The sequence below is a fragment of the Oncorhynchus nerka genome, linkage group LG7 (assembly GCF_034236695.1).
Source record: "Oncorhynchus nerka isolate Pitt River linkage group LG7, Oner_Uvic_2.0, whole genome shotgun sequence".
Lineage (NCBI taxonomy): Eukaryota > Metazoa > Chordata > Actinopteri > Salmoniformes > Salmonidae > Oncorhynchus > Oncorhynchus nerka.
In genome coordinates this window covers 69,141,911-69,154,260 of record NC_088402.1, presented here as the reverse complement: position 1 = coordinate 69,154,260, position 12,350 = coordinate 69,141,911, and the positions used below count along the sequence as shown (strand labels likewise).

General features: G+C 42.3%; 1 protein-coding gene across 4 annotated transcripts in view; it reads left to right on the top strand.

Annotated features, from left to right (window-relative positions):
• LOC115132268 (histone deacetylase 7-like) overlaps positions 1-11,837 on the top strand; it is an 89,071-nt gene extending 77,234 nt beyond the window's left edge. For all 4 annotated transcript variants that reach the window (XM_029664725.2, XM_029664726.2, XM_029664724.2 and 1 more), the window contains 11 exons: positions 409-458; positions 1,275-1,382; positions 1,506-1,561; positions 1,979-2,066; positions 4,197-4,316; positions 4,551-4,648; positions 7,541-7,659; positions 8,323-8,456; positions 8,674-8,755; positions 10,407-10,545; positions 10,685-11,837. In XM_029664725.2, coding sequence (XP_029520585.2) covers positions 409-458; positions 1,275-1,382; positions 1,506-1,561; positions 1,979-2,066; positions 4,197-4,316; positions 4,551-4,648; positions 7,541-7,659; positions 8,323-8,456; positions 8,674-8,755; positions 10,407-10,545; positions 10,685-10,727 — 1,037 coding nt within the window. In that variant the 3' untranslated portion in view covers positions 10,728-11,837. The remainder of the gene's footprint in view (positions 1-408; positions 459-1,274; positions 1,383-1,505; positions 1,562-1,978; positions 2,067-4,196; positions 4,317-4,550; positions 4,649-7,540; positions 7,660-8,322; positions 8,457-8,673; positions 8,756-10,406; positions 10,546-10,684) is intronic.
• Positions 11,838-12,350: the final 513 nt, after the last annotated feature.

Genomic DNA, 12,350 nt, shown 5'->3' with positions numbered 1-12,350 from the left:
CAGGGGCTACAATAATAATGTGTGCTGTTGGGAGTACTCGAGGACCGGAGTTGGGAACCACTGCTATACGTAACTGGTAACAGTTTGGCAACAGCACTGTAAAGTAAAGCTACTTGCTCTGGTGTCCCTAGTAACTCTGGTGTCCCTAGTAACTCTGGTGTCCCTAGTAACTCTGGTGTCCCTAGTAACTAGGGATTTGCCTTTGGTTAAAGTTACAGTATTGATAGCACTTTGGAATCCGTTATGTTTAGTAGTCAACTCAGTCATGTATTTAAGTTGTCACTACAGTGATGGTACACAAACATACAGTAATGTCTGATACTCATTTCTAATGTAAAATTGTTTGAAAAGGAGCTGTTAACATTGATTGTTTGGTTAATAAATCCTCTTTGCATTTTTCTCCCTCAGGCATTCTCTCTCAAAGGATGTTTGTGATGCTGCCATGTGGAGGAGTAGGGGTACGTGAGAGGCCCAACACACACACACACACACACACACACACACACACACACACATTTTCCCCTAGCTCTCTCTCACTCACAACATGCACAACATTTCTCGATTTCAGTTGGTAATTCTTCCCTCCAAGTCCTTGACAAGGGTTATATGATACAGTCCATTCAGATTGATTAGAGTGATGGTAGTTGTTGCTGTTGTTTCCAGGGCCATGAGAAGACGAGGCGGTGGAAATGAAAGAGGAAAACATGAGTGCGTTGGGACATGTCAATAAATTGCCTGACGATCTCCATCGGACCATGACAATTCAAACTAATAGAAACAATATGCGCATGACGAGGGATTAAAGACATGCCTCCAATTTCATTGTCTGAGCCAGACAGCTAGAAATGCGAGTTTGTGAACAAACAGAAAAAATGGATAGATAAAATGGAGTGGACAGGAGAATGTTTAAGTCCCTGAGGGAATGCCAACCCCTCAGGTCTGTATATACAACACCATGTATGCATGGTCCTGTTCCTCTGTTGCCTGGATAGCAAATCTCTATGGCACAGAGTGTGTCTGTGTAAATATATCACACAGCTATGTTATAGTCCCGTAAATGATTGAGGTGAGGTCTGTTTGCCTCCAAAACCAGTGTGCCTGTAGTACTATTAGTTGGTGTTGTTTAAACCATGGAAAGAAAAACACTTCACCTGATGCACTGGAACTCCCTATAGCATGCTAGCAGATTCTAAACACATGCTTATGACCGGTTCCATCCAGCTTGACTGCTGTCCTGTCACTCACCCTCATGTTGTTTTGTTGTTGATTGGCAGGTGGATAATGACACAATCTGGAACGAGTCTCATACATCCACGGCGTCGCGCATGGCTGCAGGCAGCGTCACAGAGCTGGCCTTCAGAGTGGCCAAAGGAGAACTCAAGGTAAGACACCGATCTGTACTCCACTCCTCATCCAATCACGCTCTGGTCTGCCTCACCAACTGCCTTAGGCCACTTGACAAAGAATGCTGAATGATAATGTTTTGTTTGACTGTTTCTCTCCAGAATGGCTTTGCAGTGGTGAGACCCCCGGGCCACCATGCTGACCCCTCCAACCCAATGTGAGTCTGTTTCATATTCTCATATCTACTGTGTGTGTGTTGATTTTCGTGTATACTATACTCCTTGTGGTGGTGCGTGCCCAGGCTAACCACAGCGGGCTCTGCTGAGCTTTGCAGTGTCAGCAGCCTGTCTGACGATGGATATTTATGGCCTGATAGTGAAGCTGGGAAGGAGAAGAACAGAGAAGATTTATGCCTCTTCTCTACTCTCCTCCGATTAGTGTGCTGAGTTGGCTCCTAGGAATTCCACCATTTTCTCTCTTATCCTAACCACTATCATCTTGTAGTGATAATGTATGTTTCTCTGCCCTCCACCCTCTCTCTCTCTCTCTGCCTCTCTCTCTCTGCCTCTCTCTCTCTGCCTTTCTGCCTCTCTGCCTCTCTCTCTCTGCCCCTCTCTCTCTCTCTCTGCTACAGGGGTTTCTGCTATTTCAACTCAGTGGCCATTGCAGCCAAACAGCTGCAACAGAAACTGAGTGCCAACAAGATCCTCATCGTTGACTGGGTAAGGGACTACAGTTGGAGTGGTTGTAACATTGACAGTAGCAGCGCTATTTGTGTTGCTGGTGTCCTCGTCTCAGTTGACTTAGTACTATTTTGACAATAACTACTAGTACTGACCTTCATGATGTACTGTATGTATAAACACATGAATTATGTACAGGTAATTGCCAAAATAAAGGAAACACCAACAGTGTCTTAATAGTGTGTTGGGCCACCACGAGCCGTCAGCACAGCATCAATGCGCATTGGCATAGATTCTGCAAGTGTCTGGAACTCTATTGGAGGGAGGCGACACCATTCTTCCATGAGAAATTCCATCATTTGGTGTTTTGTTGATGGTGGTGGAAAACACTCAGGCGCCGCTCCAGAATCCCTTTAAACCCCCTATGCTCCTTTGAGATCTCTTCTAGCCATGGTAGCCAAAATAATGAACAACTGGGCATTTTTAGACATAACCCTAAGCATTATGGGATGTTTTATTTGCTTAATTAACTCAGCAATCACACCTGTGTGGAAGCACTGCTTTTAATACACTTTGTATCCCTCATTTACTTGTGTTTCCTTTATTCTGGCAGTATGTGTACATGTATGTAAACACAGGTACAGTATACACATTAGTTACTGGTTACTATTGATTAGGCCTAGGATATGACATAACAGGTACAGTATACACATTAGTTACTGGTTACTATTGATTAGGCCTAGGATATGACATAACAGGTACAGTATACACATTAGTTCTGTCTCACATTAGTTACTGGTTACTATTGATTAGGCCTAGGATATGACATAACAGGTACAGTATACACATGAGTTCTGTCTCACATTAGTTACTGGTTACTATTGATTAGGCCTAGGATATGACATAACAGGTACAGTATACACATGAGTTCTGTCTCACATTAGTTACTGGTTACTATTGATTAGGCCTAGGATATGACATAACAGGTACAGTATACACATGAGTTCTGTCTCACATTAGTTACTGGTTACTATTGATTAGGCCTAGGATATGACATAACAGGTACAGTATACACATGAGTTCTGTCTCACATTAGTTACTGGTTACTATTGATTAGGCCTAGGATATGACATAACAGGTACAGTATACACATGAGTTCTGTCTCACATTAGTTACTGGTTACTATTGATTAGGCCTAGGATATGACATAACAGGTACAGTATACACATTAGTTACTGGTTACTATTGATTAGGCCTAGGATATGACATAACAGGTACAGTATACACATGAGTTCTGTCTCACATTAGTTACTGGTTACTATTGATTAGGCCTAGGATATGACATAACAGGTACAGTATACACATGAGTTACTGGTTACTATTGATTAGGCCTAGGATATGACATAACAGGTACAGTATACACATGAGTTCTGTCTCACATTAGTTACTGGTTACTATTGATTAGGCCTAGGATATTACATAACAGGTACAGTATACACATGAGTTCTGTCTCACATTAGTTACTGATTACTATTGATTAGGCCTAGGATATGACATAACAGGTACAGTATACACATGAGTTCTGTCTCACATTAGTTACTGGTTACTATTGATTAGGCCTAGGATATGACATAACAGGTACAGTATACACATGAGTTCTGTCTCACATTAGTTACTGGTTACTATTGATTAGGCCTAGGATATGACATAACAGGTACAGTATACACATGAGTTACTGGTTACTATTGATTAGGCCTAGGATATGACATAACAGGTACAGTATACACATTAGTTACTGGTTACTATTGATTAGGCCTAGGATATGACATAACAGGTACAGTATACACATTAGTTACTGGTTACTATTGATTAGGCCTAGGATATGACATAACAGGTACAGTATACACATGAGTTACTGGTTACTATTGATTAGGCCTAGGATATGACATAACAGGTACAGTATACACATGAGTTCTGTCTCACATTAGTTACTGGTTACTATTGATTAGGCCTAGGATATGACATAACAGGTACAGTATACACATGAGTTCTGTCTCACATTAGTTACCGGTTACTATTGATTAGGCCTAGGATATGACATAACACGAGACAGCAGTTATTGGTTTTAATGTTACCAAATGTTCTCTTCCATCTCTGTCCTGCGGTTAGGATGTTCACCATGGTAATGGGACCCAGGAAGTGTTTTACAATGATCCCAGTGTGCTGTATATCTCACTGCATCGCTATGACGATGGCAACTTCTTCCCTGGCAGCGGCGGGCCGGCTGAGGTAATTGACATCATCATTGGTTCAGCTCTACACGGTGAATTCTGCTAGTAGGCTCAGACGACGTCAACAGAAACTCAAAGAGCTAGCTAGGTTCCAAAGTTACAGTGGAGAGATGTCTGTCGAGATTATACTACATGTGCTGTGCCTCTAGCACCTCTATGTTACTCTTATTGACTTGTATCCTCCTCTCTATGGAGAATGCTTTGTCTCAGTAGGTCTCTGTCTGTGTTGTAGGTGGGATCTGGTGCTGGAGAGGGCTTCAATGTTAATGTGGCCTGGACTGGAGGTCTGGACCCCCCTATGAGTGATGCTGAGTACATCACTGCTTTTAGGTAAGACAGCTCCGACCAAGGTTATTATAGTAAACTGAAACTGAAACTAAAACAAAAACGAATCATGAAAAAAGTCAACTGAAATAAAATAATGAACTAACAGAAAATACTAAAATTATACTGAAACTGTTATCTTTGACTGACTCCAAAACTAACCAAAATAAAAACCATAATGAATTATGTTCAGTTTTTGTTCTCTTTCTTAAAAGTTTTGGCAAAAATATAATGGAGTTTTCAATGGGATTTCTAGCTTTTTTGTAATGGGGTTTTCAAGCAAGGTCACATTGAGATTCACTTTTGCTGCAGTGGGCTAAATCAGGAAAGGAATGAATAATTGGTAGTCTTAAACAAATCTACTTTGAAATAAAAGTATAGACCTAAAAAAAACAAGACACTTGACCATGTCAGATATAGAGTTGAAATGTATAACATTTTGAGTTTGCATCCCAATATTACACTTTACATAAATCACAGAATATAAATATATCGAAACTGTTTGACATAGAAACACTGGATTGTTGTCATGTTTTTATTATGAAATTATGAAAATTATGAACAACATTCCACCCATAGGGTCAAAGACGGCGCTTTTGGTCATTGACTGCAGGAAAGGGCTACTCGGTGAGATGACGTTGCCACGGTGAGCGCCGCAGCTAATGGTCGCGTTCCCCTGCTCAGACCTTGCATGAATCAACCATGTCATCGACTGTGCAGTCGGGCACCAGATTGCGATAACATGTTGGTTGTGTTCCTTTGCTCAGACGTTGTTGACGCATGCCAGATCTTACAACAGATAGATAGATAGATAGATAGATAGATAGATATTATACGTATCAGTTAACCACATCATATGCTATAGCAGTATTGTGAGATCTGGCAGACGTCAGCAACGTCTGAGTAGAGAAACGTGCCCATTGAGATAAGTGCGATGCAAGACTGCTCTCACACAGTCACACAGAGTACCTGCGCATGTGCACGGGTGCGTTTCACTCTGCTACCACATGGTAGCTTCAGGACCAAAACAGCAGAGAGGTTTAGCCTCACGTTTCAACGCTCCTGGTTGTTGAGGAAATTGACCCACTACTACTGTGTACTTGGTGCGTCTTTGTCATCTCGCTGACTCTACATTTAAACCTAATGTAACTTGACCTGACCCATCACGTTGTTTTACTGCTCCCCAGTGGCAAGAAGTGACATCACTAAAAGATTCCCAAACTAAACAACACGTTGGAAGCTCTACGGACATGTTGCCCAAATCAATGACGTGTCTCACAGTTGAAAGTCGGGTGGAGACGAAGGGTTAGTTTCCTCAGTTGTCCTGATAACCCCTAAGCAGCCAGTGTTCCCAGCTAGCTAGTTCATGATGCAGCATGACTCTAGTTAAAAGGTGTAAAATGAAGTGATGTTTATTTCGACGGGTGAGGGAGAAACATCTTGGTCACCATCTGGATGTCACTGTGACATGCCACATGTCGCTGGCGGTAGGGAGCTAACGTGGCCATTTTGTTCCATCCCACTTGATTTGATTTTGATTAGGATAGCAGCCAACACGAGAAATAAATGGTAATATTGGTAGTAACCATCTAGGTGTCACCGTGATTCAGTCTACTGCTCACTGGGGAGAGTTTGCTCTACAATTCGTCAAAACAACATGGGGCACAGTGTCCTTCACTCCAGTTTACCGAGCACTGCTGTCAATATACTGTAAATTGAATGACACACTTCTGAATCCCAGTCATTTGAAGTGCATGTGTATGGTCCCAATTATTAACATTTTAATAAGATTTTTTGTAAGATTAAATTGTCTCCAGGTTTGGTTGTTGTTGTATTAAACAGACATTTCACTGACATTTCCTCCATGGCACTTAATTGCCACCGGTGGGAAGTTGAAAGTTCTAATGAAGTCTCTATATGTTTGTTTGGTCTGCTGTCTGGTGGCAACCATAGGAAACTGTAGCAACCACACAGTAAGAGGGTCCACACTGCAGGCAGACAACCAAGTGGGTGGGCCCCACCGTTAAGCCAGCGTAACAAAATGAGAATGACAACATAGTACTGGAAAAGTTTCAACAAAAGTTTTTCACTTCAACGTAATTAGTAACAAACCAGAGTATTCCTAATATACCTTACTTTTCCACACAATAATGCACCATCCTAGGAAATAATAATTATAACTCTGTTTTTGTTATCTGAAAATACATATTTTGTTGCCACACGTCTGTCCCACACAGATTTAGAAAGCGCAACAAATTTGTTGGTGAAATATTGTCAGTCGGTTTCTCTAAACTCCAGGGGTAGGGAATGCTGCCATCCACCACATACCTCTACACCCCTCCCCACCTCCCTGTCTCCTCTCTCATTCCTGTTCTCCTCTCTCCTTCCCTCTCTCTGATTGATCTTTAATGAGCCCTCTCCCTCTCTCTCTTGTTCTCCCTGTAGTCTGTCTATAGCTGGGCTCACAGGGGAGTATGGAAGGTTTTATTGGTCTACAGGGGAGGCGGGGTTAGTTAGTGTGGTGGGGAGTGGGGGGGTCTGGGCTGGAGGAATCCAAACGCAGGATAATGAACCCAAATGGATCCCAGATGGCAGGCTGTCAGTGACGTGAGGAGAGTGACAAGCTCCAAATGGGAACCAGACGCGCCTATGGCGGCTTTGAACTCGGGCGGCAGCGGAGATGCCTGCGTTTAGCTTCCTTGCTAGCTGGCGGCTCCGCTCTGCACTGTGCTGGTTGACTCTCTGACAGAGAGGGGTGATGGACACCAGCCCAGAAAACAACAGGAGGCCCACTCCCTAGCAGCTCAACCCCAACCATGCTCTCCTCACTGTCTGAAACAGCCAGGCAGGGCTGTTAGTGGACTAAATGACATAGTTGTTTAATGTTTCTCCCTGCAGGACGGTGGTGATGCCCATAGCTCAGGAGTTCTCCCCTGACGTGGTCCTGGTCTCCTCGGGGTTCGATGCAGCAGAGGGACACCCTGCACCTCTAGGGGGTTACAAGGTCACCTCCAAATGTAAGCAAGGTTTTCCTCAGTACACTTTAGACCCCGAGCTAGCCTATAAAGTGGTTTTACATCTTTGCTAGTTAGTTCTTGATAAATGGAAGGTAAGACATTTATAAGCATTGACCTGGTACACAATATAAAATGGCATGATAAAAAATCAAGTTGGAGGGACAATACAGATGTTGGATCTTAATTTAATCACCCTGTTGCAGGATAACTTTTCTGAAATTTAGGAACTGTTCAACTTGTAGTGTATTTGATGTTTAAAAAGGCTCCTAAAGTTTGTACTTTCCACTTTGAAATTTCAGACTTGATTTTCCCCTCACGAAAAATGGATCAACTCCTACAAAAATCCACATAATCATTTACATTTCCTGTTGCTGCAGGATTATTTTCCTGCTGTTGCAAACTGGCTCAAATTAAGATCCTACATCTGTAGTTGTATTTTTGTTAGTGTTGTAAGTGTGTGTCTTTAGGGATTTACTGTATGTTAATCTGCGCTGTAAATGTTGTAAAGATTGATACATGCCCTGCAGTATATTCCCATGTTGTCAGTCGAGAAAAGGGGTTGAAATGCCGTATTGAACATGATTTAGGCTACATGCTAAGTTCCCGTGCTTAGTTGGCCACCACATCCCATATTAACTGTGTTGATGTGGATGCGTCCGTCAGGTTTTGGGTTTCTTACCCGGCAGCTGATGGGTCTGGCTGGAGGCCGGGTGATCATGGCTCTGGAGGGAGGTCACGACCTCACGGCCATCTGTGACGCCTCTGAGGCCTGCGTCAGCGCTCTGCTGGGTATTGAGGTGAGACTGGTTTAAGGTGCACTAAAGCAGTTTATAAACTACTTTAAAACCCCTTCCTAAATCATGTTAAGTATACCACACAGGTTTATGTGAAGTGTATTCCCTCATAAGGAATATTCAATGATATGAGTAAGAGGAAATCTAGGGAGGGCTGTTAAGGTGAATGTTGTTGATGAGTGGTCTGATGCCTTCCTCTCTCACTGTGTTGTCCATACAGGAGCCTCTGTCAGAGGAGGTGCTGCTGCAGAAGCCCAATGCTAACAGTGTTCGCTCGCTACTGAGAGTCATACAGATACATGGTAGGTAAACAGCCATGTCTCAAATAAAGTTGTTTCTCTCTCTATTGTATTTTTGTACAGTGGGGCAAAAAAGTATTTAGTCAGCCACCAATTGTGCAAGTTCTCCCACTTAAAAAGACGAGAGAGGCCTGTAATTTTCGTCATAGGTACACGTCAACTATGACAGACAAAATGAGGAAAAAAATCCAGAAAATCACATTTTTAATGAATTTATTTCCAAATTATGGTGTAAAATAAGTATTTGGTCACCTACAAACAAGCAAGATTTCTGGCTCTCACAGACCTGTAACTTCTTCTTTAAGAGGCTCCTCTGTCCTCCACTCGTTACCTGTATTATTGGCACCTGTTTGAACTTGTTATCAGTATAAAAGACACCTGTCCACAACCTCAAACAGTCACACTCCAAACTCCACTATGGCTGTCAAAGGACACCAGAAACAAAATTGTAGACCTGCACCAGGCTGGGAAGACTGAATCTGCAATAGGTAAGCAGCTTGGTTTGAAGAAATCAACTGTGGGAGCAATTATTAGGAAATGGAAGACATACAAGACCACTGGTAATCTCCCTCGATCTGGGGCTCCATGCAAGTTCTCACCTCACAGAGCATTTGGATGATCCAGAAGAAGATTGGGAGAATGTCATATGGTCAGATGAAACTAAAATATATTTTTTGGGTAAAAACTCAACTCGTCGTGTTTGGAGGACAAAGAATGCTGAGTTGCATCCAAAGATCACCATACCTACTGTGAAGCATGGGAGTGGAAACATCATGCTTTGGGGCTGTTTTTCTGCAAAGGGACCAGGATGACTGATCCGTGTAAAGGAAAGAATGAATGGGGCCATGTAGAGGAGTGAAAACCTCCTTCCATAAGCAAGGGCATTGAAGATGAAACGTGGCTGGGTCTTTCAGCATGACTATGATCCCAAACACACCTCCCGGCCAACGAAGGAGTGGCTTCGTAAGAAGCATTTCAAGGTCCTGGAGTGGCCTAGCCATTCTCCAGATCTCAACCCCATAGAAAATCTTTGGAGGGAGTTGAAAGTCTGTGTTGCCCAGCAACCGCCCCATAACATCACTGCTCTAGAGGAGATCTGCATGGAGGAATGGGCCAAAATACCAGCAACAGTATGTGAAAACCTTGTGAAGACTTACCGAAAACATTTGACCTCTGCCATTGCCAACAAAGGGTATATAACAAAGTATTGAGATAAACTTTTGTTATTGACCAAATACTTATTTTCCACCATCATTTGCAAATACATTTTTATTTTAAAATTTTGTCATAGTTGAAGTGTACCTATGATGAAAATTACAGGCCTCTCTCATCTTTTTAAGTGGGAGAACTTGCACAATTGGTGGCTGACTAAATACTTTTTTGCCCCACTGTATATCCCTTTATTCTTGTCTGATCCTAATTATTGTAAAATGCAGAGACTTCCCGAGTACACACAATGATTTAATACAGTAGGCTACAAGGCTATTAATGATATTGATCTTTCACCATATGGACCCATGTGGTAGGAGGGACTAGCATTTATGTCAGTTGGACGTCCAGACCTTCTGACTGCAGCCGAAGTGCCCACAGCTCTCATCCAAGTGTTTGTGCTTACTGGCTTTGGTTTAGGCAAATAAAGTGACCTGTTTTTCAGGTCAGTATTGGCAGTCCCTGAAGCTGTTCAGTAGCTCTGTGGGACTGTCCTACCTGGGTGCTCAGAGGAGAGACTGTGAGGAGACTGATGCTGTCAATGCTCTGGCCTCTCTGTCTGTGGGGGTCCTGACCAGCAGGAGGTATGACTTGACCACCAGTACCCAACACTCCTAAATACTCCCCACAATGTTCACAGTGAAGGGCAGACTCCTCTGTACAGTATGTTACAAATGTGATGCGTTATGTTTTTCCTAACCATTTTCTCTGTGTTTCCCCCAGCCACCCAGACGAGCCTATGGAGCAAGATGAGGACTCCATGTAGAAGATGCTGACCTTTAACCTCACAGACCTCTCCTTCAGGACATCCCAATAGCCTCGGAGATCCTTCCCTGTCACACGACGAGGGGGAGGAGTGTAGATTGTGGATCTCTGCCTTAACCAATGAGGCCCTAAAATCACACAGTGCCTCAAAGACCACCGTCCATTCTCCTCAGACTATATGCAGCGCACCTTAACACAGTGAAGAATGAACTCAACACAGTGGAACTCATGTAGCCTTCTGACACCACACCAAAGCCCTGTCAGTGTATATGTGAGATAAAAGATATACACATACAACTGATTATTAAACTAACTCTGTCCATGGTCAGCAATACAGAATCATTTATATTGTGTGTATTCAGAAGGATACCAGCCCGGTGCCGTGATATTGACCACTTTTTGGCCTTTTCAAAACTTTTTTATTTTTACAGTAAAGCAATACTAGCACCAGGTCTGTGGGTGTCTCTTGTTGTGTCAGTGAGCAGAGCAGACACCAGTCAGTGGCTCTGAGGATGGCCCTGGAGAGAGAGGGAGAGACCGAGACCGACCAGCACCTGGCAACTGCTGAATGGCTCAGTCAATCCTTGATGATGTCATTAATATTCAGTTTAACCACTAAAGAAGAAAATGAAGATGTGGTTTTATCTGTTTTTGCACTGTGCATTCCGTAATGTGAACCGTTGAAAATTCCAAACGTCGAGGGGGGGGGGGCTCTAGATTATTTAATTATCTGTTCAACTTTGAGGATTGGAAGATATTTTTCTCCTCTGAAATCCACTCACATTCTAAGAAGACTCATGCATGTATACACAAATTAGTATTTCTAAGTGCATTTGCAAAAACTTCCTGTTTGCCCTGATTGTATTCTGATTATTCCACTGCTGTTCTTAGACATGTCTTTATACATTGTTCACATGGACACATGTCTTTATACATTGTTCACATGGACACATGTCTTTATACATTGTTCACATGGACACATGTCTTTATACATTGTTCACATGTCTTTATACATTGTTCACATGGACACATGTCTTTATACATTGTTCACATGGACACATGTCTTTATACATTGTTCACATGGACACATGTCTTTATACATTGTTCACATGGACACATGTCTTTATACATTGTTCACATGGACACATGTCTTTATACATTGTTCACATAGACACATGTCTTTATACATTGTTCACATGGACACATGTCTTTATACATTGTTCACATGGACACGTCTTTATACATTGTTCACATGAACACATGTCTTTATACATTGTTCACATGGACACATGTCTTTATACATTGTTCGCATGGACACATGTCTTTATACATTGTTTGCATGGACACATGTCTTTATACATTGTTCGCATAGACACATGTCTTTATACATTGTTCACATGGACACATGTCTTTATACATTGTTCACATGGACACGTCTTTATACATTGTTCGCATGGACACATGTCTTTATACATTGTTCGCATGGACACATGTCTTTATACATTGTTCACATGGACACATGTCTTTATACATTGTTCACATGGACACATGTCTTTATACATTGTTCACATGGACACATGTCTTTATACATTGTTCACATGGACACATGTCTTTATACATTGTT